This window comes from Oenanthe melanoleuca, chromosome 2 (genome assembly GCF_029582105.1).
Source record: "Oenanthe melanoleuca isolate GR-GAL-2019-014 chromosome 2, OMel1.0, whole genome shotgun sequence".
NCBI classification, from domain to species: Eukaryota; Metazoa; Chordata; class Aves; order Passeriformes; family Muscicapidae; genus Oenanthe; species Oenanthe melanoleuca.
In genome coordinates, this window is record NC_079335.1 from 50,167,896 (window position 1) to 50,193,186 (window position 25,291).

At 37.4% G+C, this 25,291-nt stretch overlaps 1 protein-coding gene across 5 annotated transcripts in view; it reads left to right on the forward strand.

Annotated features, from left to right (window-relative positions):
- The window catches only part of PTPRM (protein tyrosine phosphatase receptor type M), a 437,605-nt gene that overhangs the window by 325,146 nt on the left and 87,168 nt on the right, over positions 1-25,291 (forward strand). For 3 of the 5 annotated variants that reach the window (XM_056483790.1, XM_056483785.1, XM_056483789.1), the window contains 3 exons: positions 19,568-19,719; positions 22,262-22,336; positions 22,564-22,590. In XM_056483790.1, the coding sequence (XP_056339765.1) occupies positions 19,568-19,719; positions 22,262-22,336; positions 22,564-22,590 (254 nt within the window). The remainder of the gene's footprint in view (positions 1-19,567; positions 19,720-22,261; positions 22,337-22,563; positions 22,591-25,291) is intronic. The other 2 variants (XM_056483787.1, XM_056483788.1) reach the window with 2 other exon arrangements.

Below are 25,291 nucleotides of genomic sequence, written 5' to 3' on the forward strand. Positions count from 1 at the left end.
ATTCACAGAATCTCAGATAGTACATCAGCAGCACTCTTCTAAAGTATAATACTACTATTAAGATTGTTCTTTTACATGCAGGCATTCATTATGGGAAGTAGAAGTGAAATAATATGCTGATACCAACCTCTCTGCATCTAAAACTTGCTTTGGAGACCCGGTGTTAAAAATGAGCATCTCACTTATTTAGTATTGTGACATGGTCAGATATATTCAGGGATTTCTTTCTGGTTTGTAATCTTGGTGTGATTCAGGACATGTTAGCTTGATGTGTTATAAAATGAGCCAGTTTATCTTTAGTTTAGCCTGTGATCAGTGGGGAGAGTGCTTTTCCTTTGGGAGCTGAATGCAAAATAACTGAAGCAGATTGAAGTTGGCAGTGACTAATGAAGTCTTGTGAAGGAGTCAGGAGTCAGTGGGTTACTACATAGGATGGATTGAGAAGACAGTAACAGCAGCCTCTTTGTTGAGTTTATGCTGTCTTTTTTTTTTTTTTTTTTTTTTTTTGGCATAATCAGTGCTTCTGTGAAGAAAATCTCCTCAAAAAAAAATTAAAATTCCTGATGTATGTCTCTGAAACACAGACATCCACATGCACATTTGTTACAGTGGAGATAATTCTAGGCTTCCATGTTTAATGAGCCAGCATGGTTGCCTAAAGGTGTTCTACATGTTAATAATTTTAATCAGTCACACAGAATTTATGGAGCTAGAATTTCAATTGAAATTAGCACGAGTTAAAGCCTCAGTCATTTATTTCTGTGAGAGCTCCCCCTACTTTGCCAGTGTGATGATGTGCCCTGTTGTCACCGAATCTGGCACACTAAATCAGCTGTTCCACTGAGCAGCCTGGTGTGGCACTTGCACAGGGAGCAGAATGAGTGGGAGCAGGGAGCTCTGCACTTGGGTTTGCACCTGCTATAAGTGTAAAATCCCTGGGCACAGGGCACACGCTGAAGGAGCAAGGAGGAGCAGAATGCCAGCCTGGCCTCGAAGGTGCTGGGAGAGGGGCAGAGGCAGTGCCAGCCAAGCCCTGCCTGCAGCCTGGCAGCTGGCCCAGGTCAGGAATCCTGCAAACTGCTTCTGCCTTAAGCCACGACTGAATGGCTAGAATGGCTCATCAGCTGAGCTGTGTGCAAAGCAGGGTGCAGGAGGCAGGCAGCAGGGAGGGAAGCACAGCCTCCCTCTGCAGCCTTTCGAGAGTTGAGCCGGGCTTAGCGCTGCAGGCAGCTGTGCAGAGTTACAGCCCTCACCACCCTCCCTGGAAATTTTTCAGCAGTCTACAGCAATTCAGAAAACTACTGGTTTTTCTTCCTGAAATACTTGTTTTGTTAAACAAACTTTTATTTTTTTAGGCTCACAATACTTTGGGGGTTTTGACTGCAACATTGTGAGGCAAACTGATTCAAGCTCTCTGCAGTCTAACTGTCCCAGCCTGTGTGCACAGAGTGCAACAAGATTTGTGTTTTCCACCTCATTAAACTGACAGCAGAAATTAGTTTGTGGTATTAAAGACTAAAAAGTTAAATTACAGCTACACATGTCCTTTATGCAATGGTGTGTGTGAAAGATGTTTGATTTTAATGTTTGCTATAATGGAGAATTTAAATTGCAATGTTTGTCAAATCTCTAATCTTTGTTTCAGAGTGGAATATTAATTATGCTTTTAACTACAAGAGGTAAATAAAATGAGCATCCACTGCCTGCCTAAGGGTAAATTGCAGATTACTGACAACGTGACGTGGCGTACTAAATGTCAGTTTTGTCAAACAAATTTAGAGGAACAGTTAAACTATTAGCTTCCTGTTGTTACAGGGGGTTTTTTGCAATGAATGACTGTTGCTAGCAGCAGGGGCACTGTACCATATGGAACACTAACAGAGCTAAATCGAATAAGCGAGATGAATGAGGAGATAGCACTACAGACGCACTCAATTAGTTTATAACTGTCTATTAACTTCTGTTGGTGGTTTTGAATAAACAATAGATTAACCATTACACTCCTTCTCTTTCTTTATAAACCAGTAGAAAGACAGTGTGATGAAGGCACACAGTGAAGAGGAAACTGAGCAATTTCTTTCTTTTTATTTTTATCTCCTGCTTCTTAATAATGCAAATTGTGTGGTATTGGCAGTACCTGCAAGTAACAAATGCATTAGATCCAAGAAGCAAATCAAAATATTTCAGTTGTGGTTATGCATGCTAAATAATTCTTCAAATTGCCAGGAACTACTCTGCCTGATTTTTTTTTTAGGACCTGGTTTTATTAGCAGGGAAGCATTAGTATGGCATGTCAACCTAAGCCAGACATTGCAATTTATTTGGCAGTTAAAGTGTTATGATCAGTGCAGAAATAAAATATTATGAATGTGTCTGCCAATCTGTTTGTGCTCCAAACTCTTTTAGACCTGAGCTACTTGGGGCAGGTAAGATTTGTTGCATTAAAGTGCCCCTGACTGCTAGAGTCATTGGAATCAGATTATTTCCTTATAGTTTAAATCCTAAATAAATAAACATAATATAATGTTTTACTATCCCTAGCTTCCATTTACAATATTGGAGAGAGATGGGAACCTCCAGAGGGTACTGAGCTTACCTTATATGTACTGTGAAATTTTTGCCTGTTATTTAATCTAAAATTGTTAGCCAAGAATACCTGAAGACCATTCAAGCTATTTTGTTTCACACTTTTACATTAGATGTTCAAACACCTAATTAGTGAAGAGCTTACCACTGCTGAACCTGAAATCCAAAATGCCAGGCAGAAAAGGTGGGCAGGGTAAGTTAAGAGAGGGGCACTAGATAGAGGGGATAAAATACAGCAAGACATGATTAGCTCCCACTCTGTCAGTGGGAGTGATCAGTAACATCAGTGATTGCCATAAGACTTGACATCATGTGGTTGCTTAAAGCTCAGTTCTTTTGGACATAATCCTGAATCGAGCTTAAGTTGCAAACTTCTTTTTAAATTCTTAGCTAAGTTGAATATCCACAAATTTGTCTTGAATCATTGTCCCAGTGCAGCACTGAGGGATGCTCTGCCCATCTGTTGGATCATCTTAAACAAGATACTTGGAGACACTTTAAATTTCATCCAATTTTAGCCTTCTTGCTCTTCAGCAGTTAGTGCTACTTAGTTCATTATACCAATAGGAGAGGTAGCTGGGATATGTTGAGGAGCAGGTGCTGTGGACCCACAGGATATCAGGGAACACAGTATTTGGGGAACACAGGGCATTAATTCATAGAAAGCTTGAATCCGTTAGATGTACTGCACATAAATAGAGTTGTTTGAAAATGCAAAGCTTCCATTTCCTGGACCAGCTCTCCATTTAGGTGATAACATTCATCCTGCTGAAATCCTTTCAACTATTGGCTGAATTCAACAGTCTTCTCCATCTTCTGTGGAAAGACTAACACTGCTGTCAGCCTACTGCCAACTTCCTTCCAAGATCCATATTACTGATGAGTGGAGTGGGTTTTGTCTGTCCCCTGACCATACATCTTTCACATGGGGTGATGTAAGTTTTAATTAGCAAAACTCCATGAAATATTTAAAACCCCTCAGGTAAAAGGAGTGATATTAGTAAAGTGGAAAAATAGCATGAGAGTCTTATATTGTTTAGGAACATGAGCTTCATAGATCCTAGTGGAAAAAAATAAAGACTTGGCAGAGACAAACACAGGCTGGGACTGCAGAGGGGAGGTAAGTTGTCCTTGTCAGATTCAAGCCACAGTATTAATACATTCCTATCTGCACGTTCTTTTTGACATGCAAAACATAATTTTCCAAGTTATGCAAACATTTCTTTCTGCTTCTGACAGATTTGGTTTTTTTTGGTTTTACCTGCACATGGCAATAATTCATAAACTTTACCTAATTTCTGAATTCAGCTGTTACAGTAGAGGAAATACTGATTTACTGCCACTTTAAATTCTACCCAGACTTAGGCCAAGTGTCCGATCTAGATGTCTGTGTCTTCAGCCTGCATTTCTGAGTCTGGATTTTGGGAAAGCTCTTTTTATCTAGCTTCTTGCTACCATAACTTTTCATCTAAATTCAGCTGAAGTCTCCTCACCTGTAATTCACCTATGCCAAAATACTACTGCAATGCCATGCCCAGTTTTACTGTGATTTATGGTGTTGCAGTGTTATAAAGGAAGGCACTGTTTAAATACTGAACATGTGTCCCTAATGAATCGCACAGATGTCCACTCATCTGTTTTCAAGTTGCTTATTTCCTTGCTGTTGAAGAAACTATCACAGTACTATTTTTTATCTAGTGTTTGTAAGCCTAAAGATGACTAATGACTGTTAAAAATTCCCCCCTGATGGAGGGTAATGTCATTCCATGCAGTGACTTGTATGAAACCACATTACCCTCAGTCGGGGGGTAATTTTTAATTACTGTAATGCTCTTACAAGTACCCATGGTGCAGCACTGAGGTCATCTTTTCACTGAGAGGATTCCATTACTTGGTTTACTAAGTGACTGAGTTTAATGGATGTAAAAGAAATCCTGCTTTCACATTTGGTCTCACACAAGTAAAAGTTAGCAAGTGGAAGCATGGTAACCTCTTGAAAGAGCACTCCTTTCTTCAAGGGCAGGAGAGGAATGTGCTGTTCTGAACTCCTTGTTCACTGAACTGTCTACTGAAGTCAGCTTTAAGGAGGCTCATAATTTCCCTTGAAAGACTCCTTTTTAACAAGTTGTCTAGATAGGCTAGGAAGTGTCAATCTATTCAAAACATTTGTTTGACATCTGATCCTAAGGTACTTAAAATTTGAATCACACAGTATGTTAAGGAGAAATTGCTGTGATCTAGTTTATGAATGTGGTAAACTTGCTGTTGTGTATTCATATTTTTTTAGGTCTGGAAAACAGTCACAACACTATAGATATTTGCAGGTACTTTTCTATTGTTATATAGCCATATATTCTATTATGAGTTACTTGCCCTGCTTCACTAGAAAATATACCAACATTTTTGCCAAAATATGAAAAGAACCTGTTCCACATTAAATGCTATACTATTTTAGAAGCATTCCTGCTCACTGCTTTTTGTTTTTAATGCAAAGAAAGATTTGGCAAGTTCTCCAGGCGCATAAAATAGCCACATATTCCCAAATGTTATTGACTGGTAGCATTGCCTTGCAATTCAATCTCCTGCTAACTTCTCTGTCCCTCTAATTTCTGCTAATGGGGCTCCTGCCCAGGCCTGTCTCTTGACCTAACCTACAGTTTATTACAGGCACTAGGTTACTCCCTCTCAAGTACCCTCTCCCAAACCATGAAGAGCCTTAACAGAGAATTCTGTGTTACATTATTCAGTAAAATCTCAGAAAGGATATTATTAACCATTACATTCTTCAGCAGTGCAGAATCATTTTGATGGAACTCTTTTAAGTTTTGCTAAGGAGGTATGCTTTGTTTGCTAACAAATCATGATGCCATTTTTTTTTTTTTTTTTTTGTTGAGTCTTTTTAATAAAGAGCAAGCAGTTCACTTTGCAGCTGTCACAGTTTGTATCCTTTCTCTGTAAATGATGAGTTGGAGAGTTAATATTAGCACTAACACATTATAGGTTAGAAACTTCACTACTGTCTGTTCTTGCAAAAGAATAGTTTGTTATTTTCAACACAAAAGCCTTTCAGTTCTGTTTCTGGCCTCATGGCCACCTCCCTTCAGACAATTCTCTGTATCTGTAAATCTCAGTGTACTTTACTATATTACATCACTTCTATAAACTGTAATACTTCATTATATTTGAAGTACTGGACTGTGTATTGTAAAAACAGCAGCTATCATTACTCTTAATATTGGAAATACTAACTGACTGATGTTTTAATTATGTAGTAGTAGTTTAGTTGTTTGAGGTTGTTGCCTTTTGAAGAACAGCACAGTGCCTAGCAGCTCACTTTTTTTAAATACAGTATTTTTGTGATGGATGATTTCATCAGGGGACAGGCTATGACTATTTGCTGCTTTTACTCTGCTCAAAGGAACCTTACCATGCAAGCTCTGTTTAGAAGTTTCAGGTTTTTCCAAGGATAAAAAGATGTTGTTTTGTCTTTGAAAGTGTATTTTCACAGAATTTAGAATTAGATTTGAGTACAAGTACAATGCATTCATTTTTTCTTTGTGTTTCTGTGACAGAAGTATAGACTTAAAGGTAGTGCGGTTCCATGCAAAATTTGATTCTTCAGTCTTTGGATTATCATTCTGCTTGTGGGTGGCAAAGCTCTGAGTGAAAATCCTGTATTATATGCAGTCATTAATTAAAATTCTTTTCAAATGTTAAAGTTATTGTGGCTGGAAAACCGATTGTATTTTTCAGATGAAATTGTATTAGAAAGATTTAGAGAAGCTTTCCTTGACACCTTTCTTACATCTTTTAATTAAGAAAGCCTTTGGTGTTAATAGGTTCAAGTTTGCCAGAATTAAAAATGAAGGTGTCTAAATATTTGAAATGTTCTTACCTAAAGCTGCCATGGTATGCAGCTGTATCAGCTGCCCTTTCCAGCATGCTGCAAAGAGCCCCTAACGTGGATTAATCAGCCTTCCTTGCCATACAGGCCTACATTAAAATCTTCCTTATGAGCCATTGAATACAGCACAAAAGGCCCCAACACACATACCTGCTAAAGAAGTGGGGGCTGGACAACTTCATTAGCATTTTGTGCAGGGGACAGATGACAGTTTCTCCCAGGAGTCGCGTTCTGCTGTGTGGGATAAAATTGGATGAGAGTGCAGCTGCATCTTAGGCTGACCAAACACTATCAGCCACAGCAGGTCCCAGCTGGAGCACTTCCTCCTCTGGTCATGTCTTTGGATTAGCAGCAGTCCATCTGCCACCACGCTCCCACTGCCAATTAAATGATATGAGTGGTTTACAAGCTGCATGCTGCTAAAGATCCACTCTTCAGTGCTCTCCTTCCCACAGTGAGCACAGAGCACTGCTGGTGCATTAGGGCACTTCCAGAAATGCTCCAGGTGTATCCTCATGCATTGCATCCCAGTAGTTACTCTGCCTGCCCTAAGAGGATGGCCCAATTTCAGCAGCCCCTTAGGAGAAATTATTTTCTTTCTTATGTGGCTGAATATTGCCTATTCTGAGCTTTTAGTCAGCTTGAGACAGATTACTTCTTGTGGAAGCAAAGGAAGACAGACACCTAAAAGTGATTAAAACTATGCATTGGATATTTTGAACTGCTGAGGTATATTGAATATTGCAGAAGTCTTGAAGGAGGGAATTGCTTGAAAAAGTGAAAGGCACATCGTAGAGTGTAAGTAGTGCAGAAAAAATTATGTGAAAGTTTGTGAATGCTCAGTACCAGCACTAGCAAATATGTTCTGCAGGCTGCTGCTTGTATTAGGGTACAAAGAGGCAAAAAATATCTGTTCAAGTGAGGACTCTGGATCAAAAATCAGTGTGAACAAGGAAGTCTGTCTTTCACAGAGGGCAGTATATGCAGGAACTGAAGAAGTACCTCCCACTGCAGGACTTACACAGGAGCTAGGTCAGAATGTTTATCTGTTTACCAGAACAGCTGGACTAACACAACAGAATTTTTCATCAGGAGAAAGGCTTTTGCTCTTTTGTATTCCACTGCTGGGGATCAGCAAAGCAGTGAATGAGTGGTATTAGGTTAAGCCTGTCAAACCTTTCCTTTTGGTTTCCTTTCCACTACATATATTTAATTATATGTTTACATATGGACATGCATTTATATAATGGGTGCAATAGATACAATACATTTACATAAACTTAAATAGAAAATATACTAGAGATAACTCTTTTAAGGGATGTTTCAGAGAACTTTAAATTACTCATTTGATAGAGACCTAAATACCTTAAGGGAAAAACATCTGCATTTAAAACTGTCACAGTTGCTATTGCTGTCCATTAACTTGATTCTCTGTAAGCACAGAACTAACTTGTTAGATGCTGGAGAGATCCAGGGATCTCCCTCCTCCACTGGGACTTGCAAGACAAATTTTCTAACCCCATAGTGGTTAGTAACAAGTAACAAGATATTTCACATAAAAGACACCTGTTCCTTACTCAGATCAGCCTCAGGTAGTGATGCACTGTGAGTTCAGGGATTTTCTCTTTGTGTAAGGAAATGCTTATGTGGCAGATTGACTTTTAAAGAAAGACATTTGCCTAGCCATGCTTAAGGACTTTGAGACATAGCAAACCTCAAAGACAGAGGCTAATGTACCTTAACAGACACATCTGCCATACATCTCTGTAATTCCTCATATTCCTCATGCTTAGAACACCTCATAAAATATGGTGAAAATTTGGTGTGGGCAAAACCATCCCAAAATAAATTTGTGTTAGTTTAACACTGCCTCTTGTTTTGGTTTGTGAAAGCAGAGGGATTCTGGACACCCACAGTGCACACACACTATGCCTGGAAGTTTGAGGCTCTACTTAAACCTGACAGCTATGGGATAAGAAGGTGTTTTCTTTCATCATTAGCCAGCCTTTTCTAAAATGGTAATTAGTTTCAGGAAGAGAATTTCAAAACCTGTTGTGGATGTGTTCCTGTGAAAACCTTTCATGTTCATGTTGTCTGGCACTACACATCACACAACTACCTCCTCCTGAGTAGGTCCTGGTGTTGTCTGTTCAGTTTTTTATTCCAATCATAGGATAATATGATGGGGGCAAAGAGGAAAAAGAAAAGCTTGTTGAGACAAAGGGGAATTGCAATGTCAAATGCAAAATACATATTTTACAATGTGTTATAAATAGGGTATTCTTCTTCCTTGTGCAGTATTTTAATAAGCAATTACAGAGTACTGTGGAGAAAAAACTCTGAGCACAATATGATATACACATCTTTCATTCATCTACATGGGTTCCTTAAAAGTTTTAGCTTTTGAAACAAGATCAGGTGTGTATATTAATTTGCATACAAAATAACCTAGGTATTCCTGTTTAAATGTAGATCTGGGGTGGTTTAGCCTGGAGAAAAGGAGGCTCAGGATATGATTCTTTACAGCTGTCTGCAGTGGGGTGAGGTGAGGTTCAGCCTCTTCTCCCAGATAACCCACAACAGGATAAGAGGGCACAGCCTTGAGCTGTGCCAGGGGAGGTTCAGGTTGGACATCAGGAAGAATTTCTTGGCTGAAAGGGTGGTGAAGCATTGGCTGCTCAGGAATGGGGTGGAGTCACCATCCCTGGTAGTGTCCAAGGAATGACAGGATGTGGCACTTAGTGCTGTGTTTTAATTGACAGGGTAGTGGTCAGTCCAAGCTTGGACTTGATGATCTTGGAGGTCTTTTCCAACCTTAGTGATTCTGTGAGTCTAAGTAATATATGATAACAAAAGAGAAAGTGTGGGATCTGTGTAAATTTCCATTTCAAGTTCTTCAAATAGAGTTAGCTAAGAGAATGAAATTTCTTTTTATGGGGGAGAAAGTAAAGGTAAGAGGAAAGGTCAGGTGTGTCCTTTTCCTGTGACCATACATTTCAGAAAAGGACTTCTTCAAAGACTTCAAACACTTAAATTCAATAAACTTGAAATACTGTCATAGAAGCCTGTGAAGAAGTAATGTAGAATGACATTATGCATTTATGTACAATTAATGTAGCAGAAATCAATACAAATAAAACATAATGGAAAATGGAACATTTCATTTTCATTAAAATAAGAACACATTATTAATATCATTTTAGAAAATCAAAACATAATTTGTCTTTTTTCATGGAAAATTTTTTACATTCTCATTATGCAGTTCAACGTGGATATAACTAGCTCTCTAATGAAAAAGTTTTATTCATAAAAATATTTACACAAGCTTCAGTCCTTGTGCTAGAAAGGTGGTTTAGTGCAAGCAGCAGAAAAGAATGCTTAAAGAATGAAATCATTAACTAAAAGGAATTTATATCTATCATCATATTTAATTATTTGAGTGTTTGTAATTTTTGCTAGTATTATTCTGTATTGGTTCTGACTGCATCTTACATGTAGGTCTGTTTAAAGAAAAGGCACAATTGAGGATTGTGTTCAAATCTGTAATGCTTTAAATCCCCATGTCTTCCTTTTTATGAAAAAGCCCTATTACCAGAACACTTAATGGGAATTCTAGAATAATTTGGATCAGAACAGAACTTCAGAGATCATCTTTCCTAATCTCCTGCTCAAAGCAGACATAAAATAATTGCTGAGTTGCTGCGAAACCCCAGCAGTGTTTTGAGTATTTCCAAAGATTGGGATTCCACCCTTCCTAGCACCTGCTCCACTGTTTGACTGCCCCAGCGGTGACAGAAACTTTACTAAGCTCTAGTAGGAATTTCCTGAATTGCAGCTCATGTCTAGTGTGTCTTGTCCTTTCACCTTGCTCATGGAGTCTAGTTCCTTCTCCTCCATATGCTCCCATTGGGTTGTTAAAATAACACTGAAATCCCCTGTGAGCTGTTTCTTCTCCAGGCTGAGCAAGCACAGCTCTCTCAGTCCCTCCTTGCCCAGGATTTGTCTACTGAGAGAAATCCAGGCTGAGTTCCCTTCTCAAACACGTAGCATTAAAAGTCCCTCTCCTTTGCTGTCAGAAAGGCCTTCAAGGCTACTGGGCATTTCTCTCTCCTCATAAAGCATTTGCCATTCTTTGGCCTCCTCATATTCTAAGTTGCACTCTGATCCTCATCCTCTAAATAATTCTACAAGGCTGCTCTAATCACTTAAGTAAATAAGCCATTAGTAAAATTAAGAGATTCATAAGTATTTGCCTCGTAATTAATTCGTGGGGAAAAAAACAAGTTTTAATATTCTGTGTATTTTTTATGCACCCCTATAATTCAAGAGGACCTGTAGGTCAATTAAACATTGTGTTCACTATTTTCTTTGTTAATTTGAGGATTACAAGAAGCAAACCACAAATTAAAATCCATATTAAAAAATTGTTAAATCTTCTAACAAATTGAAAGAATTTGTGGCTTTTCAATTTTCCTTCCGTAGTTCAGCTGAGAAGAATGGGACATTTTATTGCCCAATTCATTACTTACAGTATTCAAGATTGTGGTCAAGATTAGGTAATAGTAAATTATGGGAAATATTGCTGCTCACATCTCATTACTGTTTTATTCTATTGGGAAGGCAGAAGGTTGTCGGATTTTTTTTTTTTTAATTGTGTGGGTGCATTTTTCTGAAGACCAAGGCCAGTGAGTAATTTGAGCCAAAAATAGTGCAGCCAGCAGCTTTGCAGACATAGAGTTCTGCCAGAGCTTCTCAAATTCCTTTTTACTGCTGTAGCCTAGAGCCTTCCCTGAAGAACCTGTCAATCATGCTAAAATGCATTGAGGTCCCCTTTGGTGGACATGCAAGAACTAAACTGTAACCACAAATTTAACTTTCTCTGAGAGCTAAGACAAGAGTCAGCCCACTTCAAATAAATGTTGTTACATTAATCTGATGCACCAATGCACAGCTCCATTTTTTGCAGTGGGTGAAGTCTCCAGTGTTCCTCCTGTGCATCAGTAAATTCTGTCAGTGCAATGCCTCCTTTGACCTGGGGTGTTCTTGGCCTGGTTCTTGGTGCTGTGATAACCCTCACCTGCAGAAATTCAGGTAACCTGATGTGGAGCTCATACAAAGCAGAAACTGAGAAACAAGGGATTTTTGATGATGTCACTGTAGGCAAATCTCAAACTGTGTGCCGTATACTTGAATTCAAGAAAGAACACTTAGCAGCAAATGTAGATGAGGTGTGTCTCTGGCTGCAGCTGTACTTTATGTTTCCATCATCTTTTCCTTCTCATTTCCCATTCACCTCCATATTCTCTTTCCCTTTTCTCAGCCACTGTTTCTCAAGTCATGCCATACTTTCCCCGTGAGCTACAAGTGATACTGGGATCTGTCTAAATAACTTTTCTTTTTCGCTCTGACCTCATGATGCTAATGAACCAATCTACTAGTAACAAAAAAATGCAGATAGACCACTGAAGATCTTACATGCAGTGAGTAAAAAGCCAAGAACCACAGAAATCAAAAGTGGTTTTGTTTATCCTAATAAAAATCAAAACCACTTTTGTTAACCTCCACCTTCATGTAAAAAATTTGCATTCTTTTTGCACTCAATTCCCTTAACTCTGTAAATTAAAGGAATCCTTCCCCCCATCCCTATACTTCTATTTTTTTATTCATCCCTCTTTACAGTCAGTCCTGGTAGTATTGGAATGTCTTCCTGGTCTGAAAGTTCATCCGATGTCTCTGTGGCAAAAAAACAAAAGCCACAGTGAATAAAAGGGGCAAATATTAAATTCTGTGGTAACAAGATCACTGTTTCCAAAATTTGAGCATCATCACAGCATTTTTTTAAAGTTTGTTCTTTTTTCTTTATCAGAGAATGTAAGAGCATGATAAAAATTAAATCAATAATGTTAACGTTTGCTTTGAAGCAGGAAGCTGATAATTAGAACAAAGAGAAGACACCTAAAAGAAATTATAATAAACCACCCCTGTGTACATCAGGTAAAAAGGCTTATGCACCCTTGGTTATATTAAAATATTCATAATCTCTAAATCAGTCTTCCATACTGTTCTGATGTCAATGCAAAATATATTTTGAACTTCTTAGGACAAAGAATAATTTTATAATCTAGTACAGGATTGCATATACTAAGAGGTCATAAGCAAGGAACAACACATTTTAGTGTTATCCTGCCACCTTTTGCTTTTTTATAATTCTAACAATTATTTTTCCCTGTGGCTGTTCTCTAGAAATGCTAGTCCTTGAAGTGAGGACAGCTTGTAAAGTATTTTATTAAGTGTTCTGTAGTTCTTGCTGCAAAGTGTAGTGCCTTTAAAACTATTTCTCCTAACCTTATTTCTTGTCTGATAGAATATTGACAGAACACAGTTTAATGTCACTGTGACATTGCTGTCTTGAGCATGTTGCATTTCAATATAAGACATATAGATGTTAAATTGAATGAACTTCTGTCCTTCAGAACTTTACTATCACTAATATAAACTACTGTTTGTATTTCATTTCCTTATTTGATTTCAGTTGCTTCATATTTGTGACTCAGTCCATTTGGGGGAGATAGGAAGGGTCCTGTGCAGAGTGTTGCTGTTTTGATAAGAAATGTAAAGTAGATTAAAATACTAATCACTTGTAGTTACTGTTATTTAATATAACACCTTAAGAAATTTACTGTTTTGATTGAATTTGATTTGATATTCAGATTCTGAAAACTTGTTTTCTATAAGGAGTTTTTAACAGTAAAAAGCAACATAAAGAGTACAAATGAGGCCTTGGAAATGCAAGGTATTCCCAAATAAAGAAAAACATAAATTATAAAAATAGAAAAATGCACTTTGAATTTTCTAATTCAGTTTAGAATAATATCCAGTGTTACCAAGTGTGTACCAGGTCATGCACATATAATTCTCACAATGATATGTGATGTGTGGGTTTGTCTCTGCCTTAGAGGACCCATTGCTTAAGACAGGAAAGGAATCAGTTATTGAGAAGAATTGTTTTATTTTTCAAGAAAAAAATAATTTCAACATAAGTTGGAAAAATGTATGAAAACTCAGTAAATGAGGAACAAGTCTGTTATCTTTGCACGTTTTTTACCCACTTCCTGTGGAGAGCTTTTGTCACATTGCATCTTCATGCTGAATGTTGCTGAATCAGTTACACCTATTAAATTATTTTAGGTTGAAGCAGATTCCCCAAAATTAGCCATGAGTTTTCATTTAGCACATCCTAGGCAGCCAAAATGGATGGGCAAAGAAATTAATTTAACTTATATACTACTAATACTACTACTAATAACAATAATAACAATAATAACAATAATAACAATAATAACAATAATAACAATAATAACAATAATAATAATAATAATAATAATAATAATAATAATAATAATAATGTTGATTAATACAGGTGGTATTGTAAGTAGACTAAAAAACTTTTAAAAGTGAGTAATTCTGAGTGTTTGAAAAGCAAATAATATATTCAAATCCTGTTTCCTGCATTATCTGTTGAAGGGTTTGTTAGTACAATGAACAAATTTTGGAATCAAATTTTGGAATAAAAGTCCATACTATGTCTATGATAGTGGCCAGTGACAGATCTTTAGATGAATACAGAAACAGAGTGAAGGAAAGTCCTCCACTTAGCCCTTAATCCAATTTTCCTTTGCCAGTATTAACTTTGGATATCTCATGAGTGCTAGTGGTGGTGTGTTACAAAATGTCCATAGAATATCCTGAATGGGAAAGGACCCACAAAGATCACTGAGCCCAGTTCCTGGCCCTGCATGGGACACCCCAAGAGTCCCACCATGTGCCTGAGAGCACTGTCCAAACACTTCCTGAGCTCTGCCAGGCTTGGTGCTCCCTGGAGAGCTGTTCCAGTGCCCAGCCACCCTCTGGGGGAAGAACATTTTCCTGATATCCAACATAAATATCTCCACACACTTCAGGCCATTCCCTCAGGTCCTGTCACTGCTCAGCACAGAGCAGAGATCAGTGCCTGCCCCTCCTCTTCCTCTCATGAGGAAGCTGTACCTGCAGTGAGGTCTGTCCTCATCTCTTCTTCTCCAGACTGAACCCCTCAAGGCCCTTCACCATCTCAGTTGTCCTCCTTTGGACACTCTAGTAGCTTAATGTCTTTTTTACATTGTGGTGCCCAAAAATGTGCATGGGACTCAAGGCAGAGCAGAGCATTTTCTGGGTTTTGTGAAAATATTTACTGTTATATTCAAAAAAATTTATACACTCCCTTCTTCTGGTTCTTTCATTGTTGAGAAATAGTGATTATTAATTTCTTAGTTTTCTTCATGGTTTTTTTATATACTTTTATCATATTCTCAGTTCCACTGCCTTCTTTCTGAACTAGGGACTTCTTATCTTTGGAAGGATTACTGCTCTTTTGGTAGGATCTGCCCCTTTGATCTTCATATCACCTCTCTGTATATGTTCTCTACTTTGTGAAAATCTTTTTTGGATAGGCATGTGTCAGAACTGCATGCAGTGTTCAAAATGTGGAAGCTCCATAGATCTATACAATTGCTTAATCACGTTTTCCATTTTGTTCTCTCTCCCTTACATAGTCATTTCTGACTTCTTTTTGCCTTTTTTACTGTACAGAGTGCTAAACTTCTTGTCTTCAAAGAATCAGTGACTATCAGATTTCTTTCTTCTGTATTTTATGAAGTCATTTAGATGCAATATTGTGTGTTTATAGGAAAACAGGATTATTTTTCCCATATGCATGACTTTATATCTTTCAACACTGAATTTTCTCTTAAGTGAATATCCAATCACTCTACCTCATAAGATAAATTTGTAACTTTTTAACCCTATTTCCAATTTTTACTACAATTTAAAAATTGTGTTTTGTTCAAGAAGATTCTGGACATTTTCAGTGTGTATATGGTAAACAGTGCAAATACCAACATGCACTTATGTAGGATAGCCACTAGTAATGTATCTCTGTTGTGAAAAAATTACCATTTAACCCTACCCTTGGTATTGCATCTTTTTAACCAGCTGATAAAGGATTTTACTAAAAGATCCTTCTTAATGTTGTTCAGATTCCTTTAAAGTTTGGTGAGCAAACTGTTAAAAGGCTTTTGCAACTACAGGTGCACTGCACTACTGGGTTACATGAAAGCCCCCAATCCTTTCTTCATCTGAATAATTTCTGTGATTTGTCCACAAGCAAAGAAGTGAAATTTGAAACAAGAAGTATGTAAGAAGAAGATATTTTAGCTTGAGTTACAGTAAGTGCAGTAGATCAGTGCATAATTAAAAGAAAAAATTCAGTCCAATTCCTTTAGCAGCAAAACTACAAATTTCATCTCTCTTCATTTATTAATATCTTGGTGATGGTAGTGTGTTGCTGGAGCTGTGGGAAGTGGCAGCATCTTGTTTCTCCTTTCTTTGTTTGGTGAGAAAGGAGGTATACTGATAAAGAGAGTACCACTCTGCATGAAATGGGGAAGCAGGAAGTTTTTGTTAGATTCAAATTGATATGCTTTTCTCATTGTTCCTAAGTTGAAATTAAAGGCACATTTTTGGCAGGGCCTGAGTTCGTTACAACCCCAGTCACCATTTTTTAAAAAAATTATTTTTACTGTTGTTACATTCCTCTAACTATGCCAGTGTCCCACTGTGCCTCATTCTTTGTCCCCAGTGCTTTTTAAACACAAAGAGAAAAGGCAAGCTAGGTCCAAAGGAGTTTGTTACTTAGGACAGGGAAAAGGGATGCAGGAAAATAGATGGAAAATGAACCAGATAGAGGCTGACAATGTAGTATCAACTTTGCAGTTATTGTAGTTGGTTTCTTGGAGGGTTTGAGGGAGAAGTCACTGGGAAGGAGAATTTTGAGAAAGGTATTCAGTTAGGCTTGCACAAGTTTTACAGAGTGAGCCTTTCAACAAGGAAGGACTGTACAGGAGAAGATGCATCATTGGAGAATTTCATCATGGTAGATAAAATGGGGACAGATTGTGATGGACTATTTAGCTTATTACTTTCCTCGACTGTTTTTATTAATATTTGTAACAGAACAGAGTAAATAATACACAAATTCCCACACAGTTTTGCAGGGGAAGTCTGTATTTTTGTCTGCTCTGCATTTTATTATATTTTAACCATTGAACCAGTTCACTTCTTGATATTTCTTGTGCCTTAAAATTCCAACATTCCTAGCTAGTCTTGAGATTTTTCTGAATATCAGGCTCCTTTTTCCTGGGACTGAAATAGTACATTCTCTTTCCTCATATAGTCATGCTAACACTGTTTGTGTGATAAGCTGATCTTTTTGCTTTCCCTACAAAAATAATTTCATCCTAGGTAATCATCCTGGGAGCTTCCATCTGTTTCATGTTTTCCCTTTGGTTGTAGGTCTCTTTTCCTTTAAGAAGGATGAAACATCAGATAGTAGCTGTGAAGTATCTTTTCCATGACTGAAGATAATCAAATATTTAAACCTTTTTTTTTCCTCAAAAATTTACTTCAAATGTAAGGGTATGAGTGGTGGTGGAGATGTGAGAGACCACAGTTTTAGGAGTTTATTAAATCTTGTGTAGCTGGACCCTCTTGGGGATTGAGAGATCCAAGGAATGAATGAGATGCATAGACTGCAGTATTGCAACACTTGCAGCAAAATCTGAAAACTGCCGATGCTAGGAATGTTACATTCAGCTGAAGTTTACTTGCCTGAGTCCAGTGGGTGTTTGCATTCACAGTTCAGAAGTCTGGCTGGTATTGCTCTCTTCCTGTAAGTTGTTTCAGATTTGAACTTATCCTGCAAGACCTATTTCCAGAATTAGATTCAGATTGAGAAGTACTGTACAGTTGTTACTGACTTAAAAAATAAATCTGCTTTAGCTTGAGCATGGGAGCCAAGGATTGGAAGGGAAGCCATGCATGACTGCCATCTGAATGTACTGCCATCTGAGGGTGAAAGAGGAAAAAAGTATGTCATGTTTCCACTTTGATAAGCCTGTCCTTACAAAGGATTTCCATTATGTTATTCATGTATTAGGTAATAAGTCTCAGATTCTATGTTGAATAATATATTACTTATTCATTACAATTAGGTATGAAGGAGAAGGGAGATTGAAGGATGCAAAGATCTACAAGTTTTGTTTTACTTACAGTGCTTGAATGAAATTTAGCTGTCTCTGATATGAAAGAGTTCAGACCATGCTCCCTTGTGCATTTATGTGCTGTGGAATAATAAGGAACCAGTTTTATTTTCAAGTCTACAGAGTAGGCAAAGGCTCAAGCAAACACAGGTGGCTCCTGAGGTGGGGTGGGCAAAGGCATTTTGCAGCTCATTGCTGCAGGTGCTGCAGCAGGTGCTTGAGGCAGTGTACCTCACTCACTTTCAGCCATGGGGACAAGCTCTTGCAAATGGGGTGGCAATCTGTCAGTTTATTGAGGGCCACATGTGACCCTTAATTCTTTTCTGTCCAGTGACCCAATACCATGCCTGCACGTACTATTCCTACTTGTATTGTTAGCAAGCCTTTAATTTCAAAGACATTTTGAGCTTTATTCATGGATTAAGATACTGCTGAGCTTGGTACTGCATTGGTACCAATCACAACCACAGCTCCTGCCCAAATGGCTTCTTATGTAGGTGAAAGATAGGGGATGATGGTGGATAGATGGGGAGCACGAGGAACTGAGGCAGGAGTGATCAGCATAGGAATCTGTAATACTGGTACTTTGCAGTTGTGTCTGCAGGCAGTGGTTTGAAGTGGAAGAGTGAGATATCAGTCAGGAGAGTCACAGAAAGCCCCTCCTGCTCAGCATGAGAGGAGACAAATGTTTGAAAATCTAGGGGAGGCCGTTGTAAAATTTTGTCTGTGGTGAGAACCATCTTTTCATAAGAGTTAACAAACAGAAAGGCTTTGAAAGTTAGCACAAGTTGGTTATGCTTGATACTTTTGGCCTCTCGAAGCAGAAGGAATATAAGTGATTATATCACCTCTCAGCTTATTATCTAAGCTCCTATAACTTCTAGTTGAAGATAAGTAAAAGATCCTGCTGACAGATGAATATGAGCTGGCTCATTATGTTTTCCACAGAGGAAAAGTCATTGAATTAACAGACAGAAAAAAGGAAGTCTGTGGAGCATATTTTTTTTTAAACCCTTACCTTGAAGATATTCTACAGAAGGAATCTGGAAATTTTAAATTAAGGCTGTAGCCAAGAACTTGGAGAAAGGCTTGGTCTTAGAGTCACAGGCCAGGGAAACAAGCCAAATAGTCATGGGACCCACTGTCATCAGGATCACAGATGCCTCACAGAGGTTGAAGGAAGAGCCAAGAGTTTTCAACATGTTATTTTGTGATATATCTAAGCATAACTCAGGGGGAGAAGTGAGACTTTAGACTGAAACAGATAGATCTGGGAGGGAAAAAAAAAAAAGAGGTATCTACATCCAAGGCAATTCTATAGTTTAATGAATCACTATTGTAGTATCAGATTTAGATCTTGTCTCTGACAGACCACTCCTGCTGAGAAGCAACTAACTCTTGTGAATAATTCTCCTGAAATCAGGAGTGACAGAAAATTGTCTTTAGGAATGTGAGTCAATTGGAAATGTCTCTTGAGTGTGCAGTGTGTATTCAGAGCTCCAACATACACTATACAGTATTATATAAATCAGATTACTCTGTTACACAGCGTCTCAATGAAACCACTCCAGACTCTTCTACGTGTGTGAACATTGGTACTGATTTGTTAGTTCCATTGAAATCTGTCTTTTCATTTTTATTTATATGTTTAATCAGATGCAGCCTCTGATACTGTAGCTCACATCACCTTCATGACCAAGTAGTCCCCTTTAATTCAGTGGTGGTACCCAAGGATTAAGGTGCTGCAACTCTCCCTTGATCATGGGAGTGAGAGACATGAAAGTAAAATAAATTTAAGGTTCCACAAATTCAGAAACAAATGTGAATATTACTTAATAATATGGTCACAAACTACAGCACTGATGTAAACAACCTGAAGACTATGTCTGCTTACTGAGAGTTGTTTTTCTCCTTTTTTTTTCCTCATCGTTTATTTCTTAAGAAAATTGGCTAAAAAGCGGAAAGAGACATTGAGCAGTACTCGGCAGGAAATGACAGTGATGGTGAATTCAATGGATAAAAGCTACACTGAGCAAGGCACCAACTGTGATGAGGCTTTCTCTTTCATGGACACGCACAATCTAAATGGGAGATGTAAGTTTTTTCTTTTCTATTCTTTTCTTTCCTTTTTTTTATTTTTTTTTTAAGGTGAAAGAAAGGTGCAAATGCTTTTTAAAATATTCCTCATTACTCAGTCATGGAAAATCCATGGGACCGAGAGTTTCCCACTGTGCAGCACATTACAGTGTCTATTCAAATGAGCAAGACAGTCAGACATCAAGAATAGACTTCTTTAAAAATAATAAGGATAATTGAGCTTTTTTCTGTCCATCCTTTTCTTCTGCAGAAGAGCAGTGACATTACTGAAACAGTAGTTTTACCTTTCTCCAATCTCCATTATGTTGAAAATTTTTTATCCCTCATGCTGTCCCAAGTCCTTCAAATGCTTCCTTTTCTCACTTTTTTTTTTTTTTGGTAGTACAAATTTATTTTTGAATGTAATAACTTAATAATGATAATCTGATTGTCTTATTATTTCCAATTCTAGATGATGCTCTTTCTGTTGCTTGTGCAAAGGAAGAACTCAGTGGATTTATCTGTTCTGCAATTTCATGAAATTCTCAAATATCGTGGGTCTTCTTGGATCTAACCTGAAAATAAATAAAATTTGGGTTATTAGAATTTTAGTAAAGGTCTCACTCCTGTTAGAGGATTGGCACTAAGCAAAGACCTTGAAAAACACAACAGTATTTTATAATTGCTTAAAAAAATGAATAGGTTCAAAAAGTTTTTTTTATTTTTTTGGTTTTTAAGGAACCTGTGGTTTTTTTTAACTCTACAGAATTTGTCAAAGATTAATTTTTTTTTCAAATACTAATAGTATGCAAGGCCCAACTCCCACTCTTTAATAATATGCTTAAGAATTTATCTTTGATGAGCTCAATTGTACAAACACTCTGTGAGGTTTATACAGTGAGACTTTTCTCAGCAGCATTAGGCTTAGAATTTGCAATGTTAATTTGCATTTGAGTTACTTTTGAAATTGATTTGAAATAGATCTTTCAAATCAGACCTGCCTTTCTGGTGAGAACATACCCTTGCAGTTAATGAGATTGCTTATTTCTGTGAAGAGATCAAGAGGTTTTACTTCATCTTCCATCATCATGGTACAGTTTGCCAGTGGTGCTACTGAATGGTCATAACTACAAATGAAGCTGCAATCAATTCCTGGGACTAAATCCTCTTTATGTTAACCACCTCAAACCTCTTTGAAATTATCGCCATAAAAAGTTTTTTATGCTGCTCGAGGGCTGGAACCTCTAATTATCCTTTCCACAAGAAACGTGGTCACCAGAAGGTGCACACTGACAGTCTTCAGGAGTAAACTTTGTGTAAGGCCTTGTACTCAAGATTCAGAGCATTCCTACTTGCAATGAAAGCTCATTAAACCTGCCTGCATTCTCTGCCTAGCAAGTTTTATTACCTGCAGCAGCCCTGACCTCAACTAATCTCTGTATCCATACCCAAAAGAAGTATCACTCTGTTCTCTCCACCAAGGAAATGTAATCTCCTCATTCTGGAGACATAATCAAAGGAACATGGTCCCAGATATATTAATTTATAGGACAAATTATAACTCTCAGCATTATTTAAGCCAGTTTTGAGATATCCCCATATTAAAAAGTGCTAGTAACTGTTTGCCCTAGAAGATAGACTGGAAAAAAAGATGGGTGAAAGCCAGCAGGAGTAATCATGGAATAATTTCACTCCTCATCCAGCAGATCCTGTCTTCCTCAACTCTGTTTTGTTTCACACATTCCTGTTAGTCTGTTTACAGTACCCAGAATTTGCTTACATTCACTGCTCAGACTGAATTTGAGCTGTGCAGACAAGCAACTAAGGCAGAATTTGCAAGGAGCTTTGCTTAAAAGCCTCTAATGACTCTTTGGCTGAACATCCTGTAAAATGTTGTGATTGACTCCTACCTGTTAAATGTATCTGTGTTTACAATGGTAGTTTGCATGATATTTGTGTACTAGGGGCAAATTGAACTTAGTTTGTTCCCACTGGGCTTTCCCATTGCTTCTACAAATGGTTCAATGATTAAATACCAATGTGAGCATTGGTCTGTATATCACTCTCTGAAAACCACCTTTAAACAAAGAGTAATACTCAGAGTCTGTTACAATCTCTATGCACACTATCCACCTGTCTAAACAAATCAAATAAAAAAAGGAGAGGAAAAAATAAACTACAGCAGAATATAATTGCATAAGGTATTTACAGTATTATAAGGAAAACTTATTAATGATCAAAGCTTCTGTCAAAAGCATCTCTTGTTGTGATGTGTTGTTTCAAGCATCAGTATTCAGTCTAATCTTGTGATTTAGGAGGTGTATTTCCCATCAGCAATCAAAATGCTTTCTCCAATGGCACCCCTTTTTAGAGAATTGATCAAATTCAGTGAGCTGTTTCATTCACTAGACTCGCCTGGTTTTCCCTAGGTCCTGATTCCAGTGCAAGAAACACAGCAGGATGAACTCTTAAGTCAGGTCAATCCCATCTGCTGTGTCACTCAGCTTAAGTAGCTGCATACCATATCTCTGTCTCTAACCAGCTTTGTTTCTCTTTGCAGCTGTATCTTCACCATCTTCATTTACAATGAAAACTAACACACTGAGCACAACAGTGCCTAATTCTTATTACCCAGGTAACCAGTTTTTTTCTTGGTTTCCACCCTCTATAGACCTTTCCATAATAAAAGCACTCATATTTATGTTATTATACTTCTTGCCATCAGCATTTAATATGTTTATAGGAAACATACTGGTTGCTAACAGTAGCTTTCTGAAAGAAAACTCGGGAATGTGTATCAATCATTTACTGTTCTCTCTCTTTTTACCTTTCCTGCATTGACCTGCTTATGATGTATGACAGATCCATTTGTGCCAACTGCAATTTTAGGTGAGAACATTTCCCTTTATCAAAGTTTATTGCTGAAGTAATTTTGGAAGTTGCAGTTCTTGGGGAGCAGACATGAGTATGCAAAATGCTGGAGCTTTATGCTAAAGGGAGGGATGGTAAATTTGGCTACACTCAGGTGCTAAGGGCAGTTATCAGGTTTGATTGCTGTCATAGTGCAAGTCAGGGGAAAAAAGACAAATAATTTTAACAAGTGGATTTGCAAGGAAATGTTTATGCATGTATTTGGAGTGACACAAAAGAATTTTATTATCACAGCAATTGAAATAGTTTTCCTCATTTTTTTGTTTTATCTCAGAAGTGAAGATGTCACTTCTTAAAAATAACTTTTTTTCCTAGTTAAAACTACTCAGGATACAGAAAATCAGACAAAATACAGTTCTAGCCATTTATTAGCTATCATGTCTTCTGACAGTTCTGCAGATTTTCTGACGTGCTTGTCAAAAATGAAGTTTCAGAGAGGAGATGGTATTTTGAACAGCAAAATGATAACATGACAGAGTATATAGTTTATTATGCATCAGGTGTCACAGGAATGAAATAAAACAGTAAAACTGTAGATTAAAAATATACAGTTAAAATGTAAATAATTTCCACTTGGAATTTAGGAAAATCTGCTATTGTCCCATGTCAAAAAACAGAGGTTTCTGCACAGTGATAAATAGTAAGCATGAGACGCTGTTGCATTTTCAATGCTTAACTCTAACCCCTTTGTGGCTTGTATTAATTCACACCTCATTCCCATGCTAACCTTAAACTAAACAGGCAGTTTTTAAATAGTAATTCAAAACATAACAGTGCACTGCAGCAGGAAGTCAAAGTCTTTAAGTGTTAAGCCTATTTATTTACTTGTTTTTTTATATTTTCACAACAAATATTTTCCTTTCTCCTCCTTTTTATTCCAATCACTGTAAAAAATTTAAGACCCCCTTAACTGATCCCTGCCCTTAAACTGTACACATAGACATAGAGTGAAGCATATAAAAGTTTAGGAAGGTGATCTTGAAAATTTGTTATTGTGAAAGAGTATTTAGTGCAGTGCACTTCAGTGTGATAACTTTGAGAAGGAACTTTGCTGGTTTTATACATTATGTAAATCTGGAAGAAGGTAATGGTAGTGACTGTAACAATGTAATAATCTGCATGCAAATGAAATTTGCAGTGCCTTTTAACTGCCTGAGATGTTAGATTTTTTTTTTGGTGTGCTTTAGCATTCATTCAATGCTTCATGCAGTAGATGTTCTTTCTGACCTTGTGGGTGGGCAAGGAGAAAAGTACTATTATCAGGAGAAAAACTTTGAGATTTCCTGTCTGTATTATTTAGTTAATGCTTTCTTTGGTTATTTTTGTGATCCTCTATATAAATAACAAAGGTAAAATTATTTGTTAGTTTTTTCCCCCCTCAAGAAATAATCTCTGAGCAGGTAATTCAGCTATCAGGCAAACACACATTGGGAAAAATAAATTCTCTAATTTTACTAAGTCTGTAAAATCTTTTAATTAGTTAGGTGTGTATTTTATGGCCTACTACAGCAAACCTGTGCTTACTCATCTCAGAAAATATTTCAGTTATTTCACTGTGTAAAATAAATATTTTTGTAACTTTACATGTTAAAAATTTAGTACTGCTTTATGAATGGTGCTCCATTCAGATTAGATCTCACTCCCAATATGTGTTTATGACTGTCTGTACAGAAATAGTGCTGCATCTGAGGTAAATCAAATTAGCTATGCTTGAGCTGGTAGAGGAATACAGCTGTTAATAAGGTGTGCAGGATTTTAATTACAAGTAATACCTGCTCTTGCTGTCTTCCACTATCCAAAGAAGTTGTATTAAACTGCAGGATCAAGCCTGTAGTTAGAACTGAGTGATCTTCTCAGTGTGACATCCTGGGGAAGGCACAAGTCTGGTGAATGGTTGAGTTCAGCTTTCAAAATCTGGTAGAAAAGCCACAGCACACTTACTGTTGCCAAAGTATATTATTTAATAAATGCTGTAGAGCTCTACAGGAATAGGTGTACAGTAGGATAGATGCAGCTGTAGGAGTATATAAGCCTGGAAAACTTCCCATTGCACATGGACACTGCATCTGGAGGAGCTCACCCTTTGAAAAACTCACAGCCTGAAAAGCTCATGCTGCAGTGCTCAGAGGCAAAGTGAAAAACTGTAATATGTGTGGCTTCTAATGTACGATATAAACCAAGGATTAAAAACACTTTATTTAAAAAAGCTTAAATGATAACTCCTTCTGTATTAATGCAGCTAGAAGAGATAAAAGAAATGGAGAGAGGAAAATTAGTCTAAAGCTAGAGAGCTTGCAGGAAAGAGATTCATAAGTATTAAACTGTGCTTGCCTAGTACAAGACTTTGATAACTTTGCCTTCATCTTAGTCACTAACAGTCTGTGTTGCAAAGAATTTTGCAGTTTGCAAAAAAGAAAAAAAAATGCTCAAGTTTTCTAACTTGTTTCTAAAATTGAAATAAGCAACCCAAAAAATCATTATCAACTTCCTACACTTTTTTTTGTCTTTTGTGTCTTAGCCACCTTGTAGTTTTCAGGTGCCATTTCAGCAGCAACATACTGTACCTACACTTGTATCCCACGCTTCATGCCATGCATCCCGAGGTGCTTTGCAGTACAATTTTATACCACATCAAACAAAAACTGTAAAATTTTATGAC